The sequence below is a fragment of the Neoarius graeffei genome, chromosome 10, assembly GCF_027579695.1.
Source record: "Neoarius graeffei isolate fNeoGra1 chromosome 10, fNeoGra1.pri, whole genome shotgun sequence".
NCBI lineage: Eukaryota > Metazoa > Chordata > Actinopteri > Siluriformes > Ariidae > Neoarius > Neoarius graeffei.
The window spans coordinates 86,915,266-86,937,547 of NC_083578.1; the positions used below are offsets into that span (position 1 = coordinate 86,915,266).

The following is a 22,282-nucleotide window of genomic DNA, read 5'->3' on the forward strand; positions in this document are numbered from 1 at the left end:
TATCCACATTTACTGGATTTTGAGAAACAGAGCATTATTTTTATTTTTTGCAAATTCGGTAAATAAAATCTTTATACAAAATGTCTGACAAAATTATTTCTGTTTAGAATGTAAACAAACCGGTGAAACAACAGGAGCAATTTGTGAAAAATGCGATAATAATAATTCTTGAAAAACAAACAAAAAAGATACGTTCTTACCATCAAATACTTTTATTCCATATTTTGTTGCTTTTCTTTTGTAATTTTTGGGATTTTGTTTTCGAGTAGAGTTTTTATTTCATCCTTGTTTGGTTGAGCAATATGCTCTGCCATTTTCTTTGTCTCTACTCACAGTACAGTGGTGCTTAAAAGTTTGTGAACCCTTTAAAATATTCTATATTTCTACATAAATATGACCTAAAACATGAGCAGATTTTCACACAAGTCCTAAAAGTAGATAAAGAGAACCCAGTTAAACAAATGAGACAAAAATATTATACTTGGTCATTTATTTATTAAGGAAAATGATCCAATATTACATATCTGTGAGTGGCAAAAGTATGTGAACCTTTGCTTTCAGTATCTGGTGTGACCCCCTTGTGCAGCAATAACTGCAACTAAATGTTTGCGGTAACTGTTGATCAGTCCTGCACACCGGCTTGGAGGAATTTTAGCCCGTTCCTCCGTACAGAACAGCTTCAACTCTGGGATGTTGGTGGGTTTCCTCACATGAACTGCTCACTTCAGGTCCTTCCACAACATTTCCATTGGATTAAGGTCAGGACTTTGACTTGGCCATTCCAAAACATGAATTTATTCTTCTTTAACCATTCTTTGGTAGAACGACTTGTGTGCTTTGGGTCGTTGTCTTGCTGCATCACCCACCTTCTCTTGAGATTCAGTTCATGGACAGATGTCCTGACATTTTCCTTTAGAATTTGCTGGTATAATTCAGAATTCATTGTTTCATCAATGATGGCAAGCCGTCCTGGCCCAGATGCATCAAAACAGGCCCAAACCATGATACTACCACCACCAGGTTTCACAGATGGGATACAGTTCTTGTGCTGGAATGCAGTGTTTTCCTTTCTCCAAACATAACGCTTTTCATTTAAACCAAAAAGTTCTATTTTGGTCTCATCTGTCCACAAAACATTTTTCCAATAGCCTTCTGGCTCGTCCATGTGCTCTTTAGCAAACTGCAGATGAGCAGCAATGTTCTTTCTGGAGAGCAGTGGCTTTCTCCTTGCAACCCTGCCATGCACACCATTGTTGTTCAGTGTTCTCCTGATGGTGGACTCATGAACATTAACATTAGCCAATGTGAGAGAGGCCTTCAGTTGCTTAGAAGTTACCCTGGGGTCCTTTGTGACCTCGCCAACTATTACACGCCTTGCTCTTGGAGTGATCTTTGTTGGTCGACCACTCCTGGGGAGGGTAACAATGGTCTTGAATTTCCTCCATTTGTACACAATCTGTCTGACTGTGGATTGGTGGAGTCCAAACTCTTTAGAGATGGTTTTGTAACCTTTTCCAGCCTGATGAGCATCAACAACGCTTTTTCTGAGGTCCTCAGAAATCTCCTTTGTTCGTGCCATGATACACTTCCACAAACATGTGCTGTGAAGATCAGACTTTGAAAGATCCCTGTTCTTTAAATAAAACAGGGTGCCCACTCACACCTGATTGTCATCCCATTGATTGAAAACACCTGACTCTAATTTCAGTTTCAAATTAACTGCTAATCCTAGAGGTTCACATACTTTTGCCACTCACAGATATGTAATATTGGATCGTTTTCCTCAATAAATAAATGACCAAGTATAATGTTTTTGTCTCATTTGTTTAACTGGGTTCTCTTTATCTACTTTTAGGACTTGTGTGAAAATCTGATGATGCTTTAGGTCATATTTATGCAGAAATATAGAAAATTCTAAAGGGTTCACAAACTTTCAAGCACCACCGTATTTACAAGAGAAAAACAGACCAACGGACATCGAAAAACTGGAAAAGAGAATTTTGAGAGAATTTTGGCTGCCAGATCACTCCGTTGTGTGTAGTTGTCAATGTTGATTTTAAAAGTAACTCAGTAAATTACAGAGGGAAATGAGTACGTAAGTCTGAGTAAAAAATACTGTAGCGAGCGTGCAGCATAGAAGAAGAGTCTGGAGACAGAAAGCTTAGTTTCTCGGTTGTTAGCCTGTGCTACTTGCTCTCGATAGATAGCACTGGCTTGACCGCTTTTATTAGCATTCGCTAACACTACTGATGAATGCTACACCAGCTGGCAGGTGATTTCACTGCTGCGCTGACGGCGCCGACTTGCATTTGAGCTCGCGTTGGCCTTCGAGAATGCTGATATAAAGAGAGTGTGTATGTATAATAATAATATGGCTTTTTTTCATGGTGTATCAGATATATTCCATTCAGCTACTCGTCTTCGACTTGTTTAGCATCATGCTAGCTGAATGGAATATATCTGATATACCACTCAACGTCAGCCAATATTATTTAAATATGTCACTCGGATCCTTGATGTATTTTGTATGAAAAATGAGAGTTTTTCAACATGAGAAGATAAACTTTATATCTTCAAGCCAAGGTGTGATGTTCTTTTTATTATATAGACACATTCACAAACAAAAAGTCCCAAAATTTATCAAAACAATTCATTGATTTTATCACAAGTGACACTTTGAGAAATATGCCACGGTTGCCGTTCTCGATGTCTCGGATGTAGCTCGTATGAAAAATATGAGTGGTGTAGTTCCCACAGCGTCTCTGCAGTATAATCTGTTGTGCTCCACTGCTGCTCTACTCTGATGGGTACGGTGGGAGACCGAGGGCAGTGGGTGGAGCCACAGTGGTTTCAAACTGCCAGTGACTGTTTTGCTAATGTTCGTCCTTGCCAGCTTGGTTTCACACGTTCACACCAATCCAGTCTGAGCTTCAAGCACTGTTGCCGTCTTCCTTCTCTATTCTAGCCTTCTGAAATTTTCAAGGTTGTGAAAGCTCTGGCTCTGTATGGGTTTCTCTATTTGAGGTGTAACCAAGTCTGTGAGTGTGTGTGGGAGAGAAATGACGTGTAATCATCGACAGCTAGATGTGAGGGCTGAAGTATAAAGCCTATCAATGGCGTGAGAATTAAACTATTAGAAGGAAGTGAACAATGCATCATATCACAAGGTCTCATTGGTGCCATAATAAGAATGATGCGAAGCAAACTATTACACACACATTCTTGTACAGTATTTCTATCGTTGTGGGGACTCTCATTGACCTTAGCCTCTTACTCTAGCCTTCACCATCACAACTAAATCCTTAACTCCACCCCTAACCCAAACCTCATCCTAACCTGAACCTTAAAACTAAGTCTTAACTCTCAAAAAGCCCTTTGAAGAAGTGAGGACCAGCAAAAATGTCTTCACTTCCCAAAAATGCTCTCTGTTAGAAAAAAAAACCCAAAACAAAAACGTATTCCAGTCCTCACGTACAAATGCACACACTTGAAGGTGGCTGCAGTCATGATGTCAAGTCTGTAATGCTCTTTCTGGATTCAAGTTGCGTTTCCTCCAAATAATGAACATGCAAAATAGAAAGCTTGTAGCCCTTCCTCAATGCGTCTGGACAATGTCTGCTTCATTCATCTGCTGTTAGTTGCTCCTCCATTTTGTGGCATTTTTGAGGAGAAAATACATGATATAGTTCTTTCATTTCTTTATTTCATGCTCTTTACATTTTTCTGGCCCAGAAATTAGCTCCGTCTCCTTGTTGATATGTAGCTGCTCAGTTCTGCCTCTTTTCCTTAAAAGGCATCTCAGAGTTTTAACAGAGGCGGCTTGAAGGAATTACAATTACAAAATCGAAAAATGTAAACCTTTTAAAACTTAAAGGAAGTATCACTGAAGTGTAATCTGACTATTGTTTTTCACGGTCATGAAGTTTGGACTAAATGAACGCTGATGAGGGTGTGTTTAACACTTTAGCTTGTATGTCGTTATTCTCACGCATCCGTAAACAACAAGCTGCGTACTCACACTTGTGCGTGTGTGTGTGTGTGTGTGTGTGTAGGCGAATGAAGGGAGTGCAGCCCTTTGCAGCCATAGTTCTGCTCTCACGTATGTTCTGTGGGAGGATGAGGAAGTACTGGTGTGTTCAGGGCTCATTTGAAGTGCTTCGCTGAAGCAGGCAGAGTTTGGTTTAAAGGGTAAAGAGTCTGAGAGTGATGGAGAGGTGCTGACAGGGCACACTGGTGGATTTTCTCACAGGTGTACACACACACACACACACACAGATACATAGAGAAGAAGGTGTGTGCAGGTGGACAGGGAGAAGAGGACTGGCACAATGGTAAATATACCTTATGATTATTTTGTTAAGAGCTGAATTGTGAAGATGTGTCAACATGGGATAGAGATAAGTAAATGCTCGTTCGATTCAAGAACTTTACATCTTTAAATGTGTGTTGCATCCGATTCTGTGATCTGAAACAATGCAGCTGCAAGAGCAATAGTGATGTCAGGTTCGTGTCATTTAAACAAGGTGCCTCTGCCATTCATTCATTCATTCATTCATTTATCGTTGAGAGATAAATACGTCCAGGAAATGGCGAGTTTTAAGACCCGAATCCATCAAATTCTGCCCGAATAGTACCAGGATGCAATCATTAGAATACAGAAGTACAGTATTAAGGCAGAGATGACGAAAACTGTGATTATTCAACTCCTTAAATGGAAGAGATACGATATTTCTTTCCTGTTTCGTGTTTTAAACAGGAAGTGATAAACTGAGGGACTCTCCACAATAAATAGACAGTTCAATGATTCAGATAAAATGCTCTGACTGCCAGCTTCATGGTTTCATTCCTGCCTAAATTAATTCACATCTATTAGCACACCACTCTTTCAGTCTTGCTGGAAAATATGTGATTAATAATGCTTAACAGTGATAAACACGGACTCGGACGGAGCACAGTGGCCCAGTAGCTGGTATCGTTATAGGTGTGTTTGGGCTTGGCTCAGCCACAAAACTTCAAAGATAGGGGTGAGGCGTTGTTCAAAGAGGATGTGTGTATTGAGATGGATTTACGCAACAGTGCTGTGGTAGCATGCAGCAGGGGGAAGTTGAGATGTGTGTTACAAGGGCCTCTGCACTTCCTCACGTACATTGTGTCTGCATACTTGCCAAGCCCCTGAAAATGAAAAGCAAAATGAAATGATCAGATCGTGCCCTTCTGGGGGGTCTGGCGGCATGCAAAATTTTGGAGAAAAAAATGATGTAAAATGGTGCATTCTCTTTCCTGCATTCTGGGTGCCATGTTTGAAGAAAATTGATCGAGAAATCGGACTGACTTACTGTACTTCACAAAATGCATGCTTGTCACCTCACCTCGATGCTTTGATCGATGGACGATCTGACAACCAAGTGACCTTGAACTTGTTGTCATTGCAAATGTTGTCATTCTTTGGAGTTTTCATTGTTCATGATCACGACACTGTCAGAAACAGGGATGCATTAGGAGTCCATTTCTTTCCCCTAAGGTACAATCTACGCTCATGTACCCCCGAGGGCTCATTATTGGACCTCAAGGTATCTAGGCCAAAAAGGTACATACTGTATATGTTCCCAAGCAGTGTATAAAGGGTACAAATAAGTCCCTTAGAGGGTACTGCCCCAGCGACAAGCCACTGTACCCATACAGGTACAATAATGTACTTTATTTTCTGAGAGCGCAGAGCATGTTTGGTTTTTACAAATACTGGCACAATTTGTTGTGACCTCATTGCTGATTGGCTAGAACTATAATGATAACCAATGGAATGGCATGATAGAGTGATACAATTTAGATTCAACATTGTTATTGCGGTGGCACAGTGGTGTAGTGGTTAGCACTGTCACCTCACAGCAAGAAGGTCCGAGTTCGAGTCCCGTGGCCGGCGAGGGCCTTTCTGTGTGGAATATGGCCTTTCGTGTTCTGCTTGTGTCCGCGTGGGTTTCCTCCGGGTGCTCCGGTTTCCCCCACAGTCCAAAGACATGCAGGTTAGGTTAACTGGTGACTCTATTGCCGCTTTTCCACTACAAACGCGGCTGAGTCGGGCTGAGCCGTGCCGTGCTGAGTCGAGCTGAGTAGGGCTGTTGGAGTTGCATTTCGACTACAACCGCGCTGAACCATGCTGGCTGGAAGTGGGTGGACACATTGGGTGGAGTTAGCGAAAGTGGGTGGACGTCACGTGATGTCGTGAAGCAGCGCAAACAGTGACATCAGTGAGCTTTTAAGCGGCAGTCTCACGACCCGGATAGTAAACAATAAACATGGAGGACATGGAGTCGTTAGTGTTGCTGGTCTTGGTGCTGTGGCTTGTTGTCACCGACAACGCCAACAGATACTGGCAAGAGTGTATAGATGAGGCGAGGCGCATAAGGCTTCATAATTCTCGTAATTCTTCTCCTTCCGGGTTTACGGTGTTTACAGATCCCAGCGTGCTCGCGGGGCGTGTGTGGGCATGTGAGGACACTCCTCCTCACCAATCAGTGCACAGGGGAGTGTCTGCTCACGCCCCCAGCCTCACTCGGCACGGTTTGGCTCGCTTCAGCCCCACTCCAAAACGGTGCGAGTTTTAGGGGCTAAGCAGGGCTGAAGCGAGCTGAGTCGTGCTGTTTTTTGGTAGTCGAAACGCGAGCCGTGTCGGGCTGAAGTGAGCTGAAGCGAGCTGAAGTGAGCTGAAAAAAGGTAGTGGAAAAGGGCCATAAATTGACCGTAGGTGTGAATGTGAGTGTGAATGGTTGTCTGTGTCTATGTGTCAGCCCTGTGATGATCTGGCGATTTGTCCAGGGTGTACCCCGCTTTTCGCCCGTAGTCAACTGGGATAGGCTCCCGCTCGCCCGCGACCCTGCACAGGATAATCGGTTATGGATAATGGATGGATCATTATCGTGCCATTCCATTGGTTCTCGGCTTCACTTAATGACTCTTTGTCGCGATCAACAGTACTTGTATCCCCTGTGCCGAAAACACCTGACGCGAGGTCAGAAGATCGAATCAAATAGTGGATTTATTTTCTAATGTGGTATTTTGTAGAACTAAAATCCATAGGTGGAATTCACCTGTCAAAATCAGTTGACTACTGGGTGAATCGGTAGAGTCGGCAAGTATGGGTTTGTTTCTGGAGATCAGCAGACAACAACCATCAAAACTGGCCTGCAGCTTACACCTTAGCGTCCAGTAACATAAAAGTAATTAACTCGTCTTTCCTGAGGTGATTTTATAGCGTGTCCAACTGTTTAGACTCATATACCACAATGATCGTCTGTCCTTTTTTAATAACACTCTTTACTTAGCAATTTACCCATACATCTGAGAGAAATGTTGATCTTCTTGATGGTTCTGTTTCATTTTCATCGTCATTCTGTCTTTACACTGTGTGCATAAAAGACTATGTTTGCTAGTAAGTTGTAATTTTAGCTCTACAAAGTCTTTACTGGGCGGCACGGTGGTGTAGTGGTTAGCGCTGTCGCCTCACAGCAAGAAGGTCCTGGGTTCGAGCCCCGGGGCCGGCGAGGGCCTTTCTGTGTGGAGTTTGCATGTTCTCCCCGTGTCCGCGTGGGTTTCCTCCGGGTGCTCCGGTTTCCCCTACAGTCCAAAAACATGCAGGTTAGGTTAACTGGTGACTCTAAATTGACCGTAGGTGTGAATGTGAGTGTGAATGGTTGTCTGTGTCTATGTGTCAGCCCTGTGATGGCCTGGCGACTTGTCCAGGGTGTACCCCGCCTTTCGCCCATAGTCAGCTGGGATAGGCTCCAGCTTGCCTGCGACCCTGTAGAAGGATAAAGCGGCTAGAGATAATGAGATGAGATGAGAAGTCTTTACTTGTCAGTTTGGTAATACAACTGAGAGAGATGTTTGTTTGCTAGCTAGCTACGCTACCCATAGTTCTAGTTAGGAAAGCATTTCTCAATTTTTACAAATTCTGAGCTTTTTCTTATCATTTTAGCAAAACATCTGAGGAAAATGTTGACATTCCTGACAGTTTTGTCTCGTTTCCAATGTCGCTGTGACTTTACATGATGTATATTAAACGCGTAAAGACTTTGTGCTCGCTTATTTAAAGGTGCACTATGGAGGATTTAGTGGCATGTCACGGTGAGGTTGAAGATCACAACCAACCGAATACCCCCACATCCATCCCTTTCCAAGCAAGTATTCGAACCTACGATGGCCGTTTGCAGAGCCGCAGTTTTATGCTAGCTGTTTCACAACAGCAGGTTTTCCCACTTTTTTTGTTTATCTTAGCGACTGTTCAGCTAATCTAGGGTTATTTCAGTCATTTTAGGAGGGTTTCTGATAAATTTGTGATCTAAAACTAAAACAGAACAACTTATTTATTCATCTTTGTCTTGCTTTCCCAGTGCCGGAGTCAAGCTGCCACTTGTTAAAATGCGAAATGTGAAACGCGAAACATGCTCTCTAGAGCCAGTGTTCGGTTTGTCCGTTCTGAGCTACCGTTGAAACATGACGGCACAACATGATAGGGTCGGTGGAAGAGGACCCGCTCCCTATGTAGATATGAAGTACTTGTTTTAAGCTTACGAAAACAGAACAATTCATAGTTACGGGTGGTTATACACGAAAGAAAACCTAATTATGAATACTATACAACATTTCTGCTAATATGATACATAGTGCACCTTTAGGTGTAATATTGCTTCTATGCAATTCGTGAACACATCTGAGGGATATGTAGATCGTTCCAGTCTCATAGTAACTGTTACTGTACTATTTACGTTGTGTGTGTTACAAATATCAGGACTGCACTTGACCGCTGATTATATTGGGGTGAAGTAAATATTTCAAGCCCCGTTTTTGCAGTCCTAATTTCCGCAGCCCAAATGTCATCATGGTTATATGTTTCCTGTTTGGGTGACAACAGAACTGTGAGACTAAACATGGTACTGGACTACTGTCGTAGTTGACGTCAGTTTAATTTCATGTAGTTTAGTTTAGACTGGGGAAAAAAAAATCACGAGACAGGATGATAGTTTTAATTGCAACATTTCGATCATGTTGTTTCGTTGGGTTTCGGTGCATGTTGTGTTTGATTCATTCAATCACAAGCCTTAGATGCAGGATGTTTGGCCCAAACACTTTTTTCCAAAAATGGCTTTCCTAATGAATGATGCAAACCTAAATAGAGATTCCCCCCCATCATGTGAAACGGGCAGATATTTTCCATGAAACAGATTCACTACCGCCTAGGGTGACTTCATGAGTAAAGGCAGTTGTTGCAAAGTCACATCATGCACTAAGTAAGGAATAAAGCACCTTAAAGCTAGACTGCCTTTCAGATTTTCCAACTGTAGGTCATCAAAAGAATTTTCCCGACACCCAATTATTTTTGTTGAGTGGACTGAAAGCGACTGAATTTGAATCACAGACTTCCAAAATTTTTATTAGGATTTTTAAAAATAGAACAATTAATGAATTTAAGGCCACGTGCCCCTAAATTCTCCACTATTTTTTCCTGCTTCACCATGACCCAATACAAGATACTACGTCATGCATCATGTGGTGGGCTTTCCCTGTTCGCGCAAGGCATTGTGGGATACAAATTTGAAACAGGAGAGAAAAATAGAGGACGTGAGTGTGCGAATGAAACGTGAAAGACCGACTAAAGTAACGGAAAGCGAGAAGAAAAGACGTTATGTTATATACGAAGGAAAGGAAACGCAGGACCAAACTAATAAATATCGGCGGTCAGTGAGCACCTCGGTGTGATCAGCTGTTCGTTTAACAACAGAATGACAGAACTGTCAGCTCATGGTCAAAGGGAAACCTGTACACGCACGCATGCACACACACACACACACACACACACACACACACGGACTTCCTCTGTCTGCTTGACTGCACGAAGCGAGCTATTTCATGCACATTATTTGCTTTAATCCCCTCAAATTAAATAACTTCCCAGCCACAGAATGGGCTAAATTTCACCGATTTTATGAAATTGAAAGGCCGTCTAGCTTTAATCAGGGTGGGGAAAGGGTACTGAAATTGGAACATCATAAATCCATGGTATGGTGTGACATGTCCTGAGCAGAAGTGAAATTATCCTTCTGTTACCATCCTGATGATGAATATTTTCCTATAACAGCAAGTCAATGTCGTAATTTTTATCCATTTATAGCTACATTCAGTGCTGTGGGAAGTTTATAAACCCACTTAGTTCCTGTTCTCAGACGTCTTTTATTCTCACTTGAATGTAATGAGACAAATATCACAGCTTGTCATGTCACTGAGAATCCATCTCTTGAAGATTTCAGAAAAGTTAAAATGACAGCTTTACCTCTGACTGCTACAAAGTGCTGACACTGGAGACTCCTTCCAGAAAGGTTCGATAAACACATTTCTGCTCACAGAAAATTTCACCATATCAACGATTGAGCTGTTGACTCAATATGTCTTATCTCATCTCATTATCTGTAGCCGCTTTATCCTGTTCTACAGGGTCGCAGGCGAGCTGGAGCCTATCCCAGCTGACTACGGGCGAAAGGCGGGGTACACCCTGGACAAGTCGCCAGGTCATCACAGGGCTGACACATAGACACAGACAACCATTCACACTCACATTCACACCTACGCTCAATTTAGAGTCACCAGTTAACCTAACCTGCATGTCTTTGGACTGTGGGGGAAATCGGAGCACCCGGAGGAAACCCACGCGGACACGGGGAGAACATGCAAACTCCACACAGAAAGGCCCTCATCGTCCACGGGGCTCGAACCCGGACCTTCTTGCTGTGAGGCGACAGCGCTAACCACTACACCACCGTGCCACCCATGAATAAATATAAGTGTCCAAATTATAACACTGTCATGTTGCTTGGGTTTTTTTTTTTCATTTCCAGCGTTCACACATATGAGATCATATTTTCTGTATCTTCCTGTGTAGACACCTACTTAGCAATGCGGTCTGTGAATTAGGCTGCGTTTCTCACATACACTGTCTGTTTGCTGTGTGCATAAATTAAAGATGAACACACTTTGTACAGTAAGTTTGTGATTCCAGTGTTATAAGTCGTTCTTGTGTGAATAATCGAATGAGGTGTGTTTGGGCTGTGTGGTGGGAACACCTCACCTCTTCTATATCACAATACAGGAATATAAACCACAAAGAGCCTGCTGTGGTTCAGAAAGAGAACAGTTCCATGCCATGAAACCAAATGAAAATGCCTTGAGGCTTCACATCAGTAAGCTGCGGTACAGAGATGACTTACAAGAAATACTCGCTGTCTTTAAACACACTGGGATCATTGTTATACCAATCAGGTATTATAGAAAGGGTTTACTCATGCACTGAGCAATGTAATAAATATAGAATAAATTAATTATTAATTGATGTGTAATATGTTTCATCATACTAATGTATACATATAATAATGTAATAATGTAATGTAGAACAAAGTGATTTTTTAATGTATTCACTGAATAAATATAATAAATATGAATAAATATGAATATAATTACTACTTTAAATAAAATAAAATGCATTATTATTATTATTATTATTATTAAATTACTTAATTTTTTTAAAATCCTATAATAATCTCATCTCATCTCATTATCTGTAGCCGCTTTATCCTGTCCTACAGGGTCACAGGCAAGCTGGAGCCTATCCCAGCTGACTACGGGCGAAAGGCGGGGTACACCCTGGACAAGTCGCCAGGTCATCACAGGGCTGACACATAGACACAGACAACCATTCACACTCACATTCACACCTACACTCAATTTAGAGTCACCAGTTAACCTAACCTGCATGTCTTTGGACTGTGGGGGAAACTGGAGCACCCGGAGGAAACCCACGCGGACACGGGGAGAACATGCAAACTCCACACAGAAAGGCCCTCGCCGGCCACGGGGCTCGAACCCGGACCTTCTTGCTGTGAGGCAACAGCGCTAACCACTACACCACCGTGCCGCCCCCCTATAATAATAATAATAATAATAATAATAATAATAATTCATAAAGAAATACTTATCTAATCTGCACTACTTAAATTTTAATTTAAAATGTAAGTTAAGTGCTTATAGAAATACTTGAATAACCAAAGTAAAATAAATGGCATTTCTTTTCATAATAAATATTTATTTTGTTTTTTTATTTTAAATAGTATAATATAATATCAAGATTCACTTTATAATATAATATAATATAATATAATATAATATAATATAATATAATATAATATAATATAATATAATATAATATAATAATAGTCATATCTTTATTAATTTCTTTTTTTTTTTTGATGGCTTCATTCTGAAGCAGGTTCTTGTCAAGAAGCTCTGAGGTTCTGAGGATGAAAAGCTTCGCTCAGTATGATGCTGCCACCACCATGTTTCACTGTAGGGATGGTGTTAATTGAAGTATGGCCTGTGTTAAGTTTCCACCACAGACAGTGCTTTGAAACTTGTCTTGAATAAATATCTCGATCTGGGTCTCATCACTTCAAAATATATTGTATATCTTCAGTGGTTCACACTCATGCTTCCATATGGCTCATCTTGATGGTTTCTTTCTCGCCACGCCTCCTGTACAATCCAAAATGATCAGAGTTGTTGAAATTGTTCTCTGGTGCACTGTGTTTCAGAGGTTAAGAAGAAGAAGCCTTTATTTGTCACATGCACACTCAAGCACAGTGAAACTCGTCTTCTGCATTTAACCCATGTGAAGCAGTCAACACACACAGCACCCGGGGAAAAGTTGGGGGTTAGGTGCCTTACTCAAGGGCACTTCAGCCCCATGTTAACCTAACCACATGTCTAACCACAACACCAGTATGCCATCCAGTTACTGACCTTTGGGTTAAAGGTTAGGAGGTCAGGGTTCAAGCCCAAGCTCTATCAAGCTGCCACTGTTGGGCACTGTTGCAGAGTCCTTCACCCTCTCTGCTCCAGGGGTGTTGTATCATGGCTGACCCTGTGCTCTAACTTCCTAACAAACTGGAATATGTGAAGAAGATAATTTCACTGTGCCGTAATGTATATGTGGCAAATAAATCCTTCTTGTTCTCATCTCTCAGCCACTGTACTCCTTCAGAGTGACTATTGGCCTCACTGTGATTTCCCTTCACCAGTCTCTGCACTGTGTGTTAAGGATGGACCTGGTTTTGTTCGTGCTTGGATGGTGGAATGCCATTGATCCAGCAGTGCTTACTGGGATGTCCAACTTCTTAGCTGAAACTTTACATCCTTTTCCAAATCCTATTAGCTTACCTTCAAATATCTTAGAATGCTCCTAAGACTACGGTCGCACTACAGCTTGCGATGTTTTATCGATGAAAATGAGGCATTTGGTGGCGATGCTTCCCCGAGCTTCGGGAAGTATTCCCAAACCCGTCTGTGAGTATTCGCTGCTTAGTTTGCCAACAAAAACAAACACTGCCACCAAATTTCAATGCATGCACTGAAATTTTTCGTGACCTTTTTAGCCACTCACGAGGCGAAGACACACCAAAAACAACTCACGAAACTCGGAGAACATTCACCGTGCGTCGCACGATTGGTGGCAACGCTATGGATTTCTCATCACCAAGTATTCGCAAACCCATCGCGAGCTGTAGTGTAAGCAGGGCCTTAGTCTTCATTTTCACTTCTGTCCTTCAGACCGACAGTCTCTGGAAAGATCTTTCAACTGAGCTGGATTTTGTCCAGAAAATATCCAGAGATGCTTCAACACAGCTATTTCACAAGTGTAGGCCAGTCAACGTGAAGCCAGCTGTGTCCTTGTGAAAACGATGTCTCTCATCTAGAGACTGGGGGTTCAATACTTATGCAATGATCCTTTTTGATTTTCTTTGAAATTCTCACTGACTGATAATTCATTTTGACAGGAAGAATATGGGGCGGCACGGTGGTGTAGTGGTTAGCACTGTCGCCTCACAGCAAGAAGGTCCTGGGTTTGAGCCCCGGGGCCGGCGAGGGCCTTTCTGTGTGGAGTTTGCATGTTCTCCCCGTGTCCGCGTGGGTTTCCTCCGGGTGCTCCGGTTTCCCCCACAGTCCAAAGACATGCAGGTTAGGTTAACTGGTGACTCTAAATTGAGCGTAGGTGTGAATGTGAGTGTGAATGGTTGTCTGTGTCTATGTGTCAGCCCTGTGATGACCTGGCGACTTGTCCAGGGTGTACCCCGCCTTTCGCCCGTAGTCAGCTGGGATAGGCTCCAGCTTGCCTGCAACCCTGTAGAAGGATAAAGCGGCTAGAGATAATGAGATGAGATGAGGAAGAATATGTTTATGATCTGTTTATGATTAGCTATTCAGACAAATCTGATCAATATCCGGAGCTGAATACTTTTGCAAAACAGTGTATATTTTTATAAAATTTTGTGCAAAATCATACCAACCTGGATTGTTTTACATCAATTTTCTCAGAGAGGTATGTATTAAGGGCGGCACGGTGGTGTAGTGGTTAGCGCTGTCGCCTCACAGCAAGAAGGTCCGAGTTCGAGCCCCGGGGCCGGCGAGGGCCTTTCTGTGCGGAGTTTGCATGTTCTCCCCGTGTCCGCGTGGGTTTCCTCCGGGTGCTCCGGTTTCCCCCACAGTCCAAAGACATGCAGGTTAGGTTAACTGGTGACTCTAAATTGAGCGTAGGTGTGAATGTGAGTGTGAATGGTTGTCTGTGTCTATGTGTCAGCCCTGTGATGACCTGGCGACTTGTCCAGGGTGTACCCCGCCTTTCGCCCGTAGTCAGCTGGGATAGGCTCCAGCTCGCCTGCGACCCTGTAGAACAGGATAAAGCGGCTACAGATAATGAGATGAGATGAGATGAGATGAGATTTTAATTGAAATTTTTGTATTTATACCGTTTTAACTAACACCACATTTCTGATAAATAAAAAAAAACACCACAAAGTCAAATTATTTATTTGGCTTAATATTTTGTTGATTGTTTTAGTGCGTCTCAAAATTACAGTTAGAAATTTTAGTTTTGTTTTTTTTTAATTCAAAGGATGGTGATAAATCTTTTGTAATTGTTGGATATACAGTACTGTGCAAAAGTCTGAGGCACCTGATTTTTTTAATGCAAACTTTGTTATAGATTTCTATTTTATGACTTATACATTATCGAGTCAAAACATTACAAAACCATTTTAGACTTCCAAAACGTTCATTTTTTTCCAGCACAAAATTAAATGTTACAGAAATTTTTTTTTGTAAGATGTCTGAGCAGCATATTCCATAAGAGAGCTTTTTTCAGATTAAAAAAGAAAACATAATGAAGGCTGCTGGGTTTTGGTGTAAAATGAAGATGTGAGTGTGACAGTCAACATGTCCAGAAGAACTGTGGCTGGTTCTGGAAGATGCTCAGTCAAACCTACAGCTCATTTCCTTATAACTGCACTCATTGTACTGGCGAGTACTTTTTTTTTTTTAAAGCAAAGGGTCGTCTCACACCAAATATTCTCTTCGTTTCATTTATTATGGCTTACTGCTGTTTTTAAGCCATTTTTGGTCTACAGCATTTCTTTACATGTGCCTAAGACTTTTGCACAGGACTGTACGTTGCAAATTATTCCACATTCACCCAGAATAAAACACGATGTGATTTCAGACTAAGTGCGACTGGATTAACGAATGTCCTTAATAAATCATTTAGCAGACGCTCTTATCCAGAGAGACATACAACACACCCAGGGCAGCCTGAGGAGCAGTTGGGGGTTAGGTGCCATGCTCGAGGGCACTTCAGCCATTCCAGCTGGTCCACGAAATTGAACCAACAACCTTTTGGTCCCAAAGCTGCCTCTCTAACCATTAGGCCATGGCTTCCTATATCATGAATATACTCTATACAGCTATGTGAACCGTCGAGGTACAGACCTACAGGTTTGCTGTGTTTCCTGTTATCATTACCACAGTCAGTGTAGCTATGTTTATGTATATTTATAGACTAGCAGTAGTGGCTTTCTTCTGTTTAATTTCCTGCAGCAGATATCAGAGGTGTAAAAACTTAAGCATGCCTCTACAGAATTTTAAAAACCATTAATTTCATCATTATCTCATCTCATTATCTCTAGCCACTTTATCCTGTTCTACAGGGTCACAGGCAAGCTGGAGCCTATCCCAGCTGACTAATTACGACAGCTAACTAGTTGTAATTAGTTGTTCGTCGGAGGCGAGGTGGCATGGTGGTGTAGTGGTTAGCACTGTTGCCTTACAACAAGAAGGTTCTGGGTTCGAGCCCAGCGGCCGATGGGAGCCTTTCTGTGTGGAGTTTGCATGTTCTCACCGTGTCTGCATGGGTTTCCTCCACAGTCCAAAGGCATGCGGTTAGGTTAACATGGGGCGGCCTTGGGCTGAAGTGCCCTTGAGCAAGGCACCTAACCCCCAACTGCTCTCCGTGCTATAGTACAGCTGCCCACTGCTCTGGGTATGTGTGTGTGCTCATTGCTCACTTGTGTGTGCATGTGTGTGTTCAATGCAGAGGATGAATTTCACTGTGCTTGAGTGTGCATGTGACAAATAAATAAAAACTTCTTCTTCTGCTAGTTTTACAAGTATTTTACTGAATTTATCAGTTTTTAAATAAGTATGCTTCATTGTGTGGCATATTAATGCCATAATGATGCTAAAAAGAAAGCATAAGCTGGAACTAGACTGCAGAGAAAATGCAAAGTGTGCCTGTTCACCTGTGTCACCAACAGAAACTGGATCAAACATGAGACTACTTTGCCACAGCTGAACAAGCACACTTTGCATTTTCTCTGCAGTTCCAGCTTATGCGTTCTTTTTAGCATCATTGTGGCATTTATATTCCACACAATGAGGCATACTTATTTAAAAACTGATAAATTCAGTAAAAATACTTGTAAAACTAACAAAACTACGACGTAAACCGAGAATATAAACAGCGGAGTTGCTCCAAGCGAATGCTACACGACGTCATCGCATATGTCACCACCGCAGGAAGCCCATCTGATATTTTAGAGAAAATTAATTTTTCTCGTACACTATTCGGTCTCTGAAAAAGAAAGCTTGATTTTTGAAATCTATGACTACTTTTACTTCAAATAAGTTTGAGAATAAATCCATTGGAAGATCCCTTTAAGTAGCTCACAGACACCTGTGATTGGTTAGCTTCGTTCTGAGTGACAGCTCTGAGAGAGAGAGAGAGAGAGAGAGAGAGAGAGAGAGAGTATGCCCCTCCCACTCAGACAGCACAGCCAGTTTTGCTTTTTGACATCATCAGGATCTGAACTCTGCAGCCAAGTTATCTGTCTTCTTGCACTGTTCGGTGATGCATACACATTATTGTATATGCACTATTCATACCAAGTGCAATCTCAAACTTGTACAATATCGTTCCTGTATTTAAAGGGGAACTGAAGACAAATTTTTTATTATCAAAATTATCATCTCATCTCATCTCATTATCTCTAGCCGCTTTATCCTGTTCTACAGGGTCGCAGGCAAGCTGGAGCCTATCCCAGCTGACTACGGGCGAAAGGCGGGGTACACCCTGGACAAGTCGCCAGGTCATCACAGGGCTGACACATAGACACAGACAACCATTCACACTCACATTCACACCTACGCTCAATTTAGAGTCACCAGTTAACCTAACCTGCATGTCTTTGGACTGTGGGGGAAACCGGAGCACCCGGAGGAAACCCATGCGGACACGGGGAGAACATGCAAACTCCACACAGAAAGGCCCTCGCCAGACACGGGGCTCGAACCCGGACCTTCTTGCTGTGAGGCGACAGCGCTAACCACTACACCACCGTGCCGCCCTATCAAAATTCTATTTCTCTCATTTTATTAAATATAGGAATGCATTTTTTATCGCTATTTTGTCACTGCTATACATAGAGAATATAAACAGCTGAGTCGATCCAAGCGACCGCTACCTGACGTCATCACATACGCCACCAGCGCAGGAAGTCCATCTGACATTTTAAAGAAAATTCTTTTTGCTCAAACGCCATTCAGTCTCTGAAAATGAAAGTTTGATTTTTGAAATCCGCGACTACTTTTACTTAAAACAAGTTTGAGAATAAATCCGCTGGAGGATTCCTCTTCAGCCCTTTTGTTCCACAACACAGGCAGGCATAATGTCGTCTCAGTTCACTATTGTCTTGCATGCAATTACTGCTGGAAATCCAGCAGCTTCTAAAAAGAGGAATCGAAACTTCAACACTGCTCTTGGTCCATCTTGCACGTTTCTTCCGACACCTGTCTTAGTGTTCTGACTCACAAACCGTTTTGTAATTGTAGGACTTTGAGCGGGTGGGTGGAGCACAGAAGTACAGCAGGACAGAACTGAATTGAAAAAACTCTTTATTGTGACACTTTTCAGTTGACACAATCTCCCAGCCACACAGACACACACACTCGTCTGGTTGGGGAGAGAGCTCTCTTCCTCTGCTCTCTCTCTACTTTTATCAGGCGTGGTCACTGGGGAAGACACACAAACACAGGTCAATTGACATCAGGTGCAGTGATTCTGCCACTTACCTTCCCTGACTCCGCCCTCCGGTCACAGACCGACGTTTGACCACGCCCCCGCTGCCACAGTAATGTTCTCCTCTGCTTAAGCAACACAAGAACTGCTTCCTTTCCTTTCTATCAACTGGACCAACTACCAGCTTTCTTCTGTTATTAGCCAGTGTAGTGTTTGTGGGTGACGTTGGTCATGTTAAGATGGTATTAATAGTCAAAGCATCATCTCTAGTCGAGGTGATTTACCAACTACAGAGCTATGAAGTCCATTCTTAATTTCTCATTCATCTCTAGCCGCTTTATCCTGTTCTACAGGGTCGCAGGCAAGCTGGAGCCTATCCCAGCTGACTACGGGCGAAAGGCGGGGTACACCCTGGACAAGTCGCCAGGTCATCACAGGGCTGACACATAGACACAGACAACCATTCACACTCACATTCACACCTACGCTCAATTTAGAGTCACCAGTTAACCTAACCTGCATGTCTTTGGACTGTGGGGGAAACCGGAGCACCCGGAGGAAACCCACGCGGACACGGGGAGAACATGCAAACTCCACACAGAAAGGCCCTCGCTGGCCACGGGGCTCGAACCCGGACCTTCTTGCTGTGAGGTGACAGCGCTAACCACTACACCACCGTGCCGCCTTACTATAGAAATGATAACATTATTAGAATGAATGCATTAAAGGCAGGGGAGGTAATTTTGGAGAAACCAGCAAGACCACTACACCACCGTGCCGCCTCCATTCTTAATTTGACAAGTAATTTTATGAAGGAAATTTAACGCTAATGGAATCACATTCTGAGATCTTGTAGATCGCTGAACCATGTTTGGTTGACTTGGCTAGAATTGCAGCAATTGAGGTTTTTCACCTGACGTCACAGGGTCACGTGACGCCCCAGTGTCCGCCATTTTGAAGATCAAGCTAGCTAATGTCAACAACATAGTAGCTGGTATGTTACTGTAGCAATGTTTACATTCAGTCATTTGGATGACTGTTAAAACCTTTCAGTCTCAAGTTTTTCCTTTACTGTATTTACTAGTTTACTGTAATTATGATCCGGCAGCTATTTACACCGGATCCAGTGTAAATAGCTGCCGGAGCGCGCTCCAGCTTGCTCCCCCTCAAATTAAGCAGCGCACTCTGGCTTGCTCCTGGAGTGCTCCGGCCGAGGTTCTGGAGCACGCTCCGGCAGCTATTTACACTGGATCCGGTGTAAATAGCTGCCGGATCATAATTACAGTAAACTAGTAAATACAGTAAAGGAAAAACTTGAGACTGAAAGGTTTTAACAGTCATCCAAATGACTGAACGTAAACATTGCTACAGTAACATACCAGCTATGATGTTGTTGACATTAGCTAGTGCTAACAGCTAGCTGCTAGTACACTGCTACAACACAGACACCGACCCTAATAATACAGTTCTTGGTCATTGCCTGGTAACAGCAAATTTATAACGGGCCATGTCTCAACAGACTAAGAAGTTATTTCAATGACATTTCATAACATTTTGTTTATCCTGAGGACCGAAAGTAAATGAAAATGTGAACAAACCTTAGCTGTAATAAGATGGCGACCACCGGCTCCAGGGACGACCCGCTGATGTAGGCATGTTACCCAGCCTGACACAAAATATTTGTAGGCATCCAAACTCTTATACGCTTTCAGATCAATACCTGTGTATGGCAATGGGTTTTTAATGACATAGGTATACAGATCATGTGGGCCGAAGTCAGGTAAAGACGAGGGCTTCGTTTACTTCCGTACGTCAGTGAACAATCCTGGTGGAAGCAGGTAAACGTCGTTCTGTAAGCCTGCTAACCTCAATTTTTGCAAATACCTCTCCCTCTGCTCGCCCTGTAAATGCCCTACGCCGCTGGATAGTGAAGGTGTTTTCTGCATCTCGCTCCTTTTTCTTTTATGTTTTTTGTTTGTCGCCTTCCTCGCATTCAAACTGATTCGAGCCGTGACATCCAAAATGGCAGCCTCACATGACTTGGTCACATGGGTGAAAAACCTCAGTAGGGTGGCCAGTTCCTTTCTGTGCACAAACACACATGTTCACACCTATGGACAATTTAGAATAGCCAGTTAACAGTTAACCTAATCTGCATGTCTTTGGACTGTGGGGGAAACTGGAGCACCCGGAGGAAACCCATGCAGACACGGGGAGAACATGCAAACTCCGCACAGAAAGGCCCCGTCAGCCACTGAGCTCAAACCCAGAACCTTCTTGCTGTGCGGCAACAGTGCTCACCACTACACCAACGTGCCGCCTCAGATTGTGTGCACTTCATCTTTTTCACTTCATTTTTAAGGTTCAGAACAGACTGTTAGGCGAGCAGAACATTTCCCAAAAGTTGTTTTTTGAAGAATGTTTGACTCTGAAAATTGTTCCAACAACTTCATTGCAATAGTACAATAATCTATAAGCCCTGTTGGAGTTCCTGATTCTGATTGGTCAGAAGAGAAGGTGCTGGTTTGATTTTTCTCCAACAGCAGCTCTACAGCATTGAAAGCTCTACAAAACTGAAGGATTTGTCAGAGAAACAAAGGATAGTTCACGTAAACAAATATTGATATGGTGAGATTTTCGGTAAAGAGAATATTATTTAACATCAATGGAAGGAGTCTCCAGTGACAGGAAAAGGTGTAACTTTAACTAAAGAGTCAACCACGATGGTGAACTAATGGACACAGTAGGTCATTTTTACAAATCGGAAAGTCGACCATACCTGTTACGTCTCACAGGTTGTCCATGAAACTCACTTTTTTTTTTTTGCGCTTATGTTCTGATCTCGTGTCAGAAAAAAAAATCCATGCGCTCTTCAGAGTGTCATCACAGCAATGCTGGGCTCAGTAACCTTTGTATTTAGCACCAATAAGTGTAACTAGCTAGCTAGGTTAATCTTAAAAAAGTTCTTATTATACACAACTGAAGAAATTTTCACTTACTTATGACGTTTTGATGTCTTTCTTAGCTGACATCTTGATCACGTCTAACGCTTGGCATCTCTGGCCACCGCCAGATGGTGCATGTGACCTTGTTGTGTATAATAAGAACTTTTTTAAGATTAGTAATCAACCAACTGGATGAAACTTTTCAAGATTAGCTAGCTAGGTTTTCTGACACACATCTCTATATTTCCTTTACAGTTAGGTACACCGGTCCAATACTACGAGTTGGCCTAGTGGTTGGTGTGTCTGCCTCTCGACCAGGAGATCGTGAGTTCTACTTGCAATCCGGTCATACCAAAGACCATCATAAAAATGGTACCTACTGCTATCTGGCAAGGCACACTGCAATATAGATGTGAGTAGGGAGTCAAACTCTCATGGTTACCAGAGGACAGGTCCCCCACTGTAACCCTAGCAATATAATAGCCGAGAGGTCGAGGACTATGGAAATGGAGATTGGCGCCACCCAATGTGCCTCAAAAGACCACTTAGTCCTGGGACAGGAGACTGCCTGGGAAGACCAGGTCCTGTCGTGGAATGGACTTTGACTTGACTTGACACAAGTCCAATTGCCAAAGATGAATAAATCCAATCCAGTCCAATAACAGAGCTGAGCCGGTTGGCGTTAAGGGCTTTGTTCATGCCATCAACAATGGCCCAGTTGCTGTGATTCCAGTCTTTAGTATTAGTTACAGTGATTAATCAATAAATCTCCTTCTGACTCTTTTGGTCTATGTACAGTGTTGTGCATAAATATTCATACGTATTCCCCAAACCCCGCCCCCGTCATCAGACTTTCACCATTTTGTAGTGTTACAACCTTGAACGGAACTTAACT

General features: G+C 42.6%; 1 protein-coding gene across 2 annotated transcripts in view; it reads left to right on the plus strand.

Annotated features, from left to right (window-relative positions):
* Nucleotides 1–4,059: 4,059 nt before the first annotated feature.
* myo1f (myosin IF) overlaps nucleotides 4,060–22,282 on the plus strand; it is a 99,382-nt gene continuing 81,159 nt past the window's right edge. For both annotated transcript variants that reach the window (XM_060932512.1, XM_060932513.1), the window contains exon 1: nucleotides 4,060–4,331. In XM_060932512.1, the coding sequence (XP_060788495.1) occupies nucleotides 4,329–4,331 (3 nt within the window). In that variant the 5' untranslated portion in view covers nucleotides 4,060–4,328. The remainder of the gene's footprint in view (nucleotides 4,332–22,282) is intronic.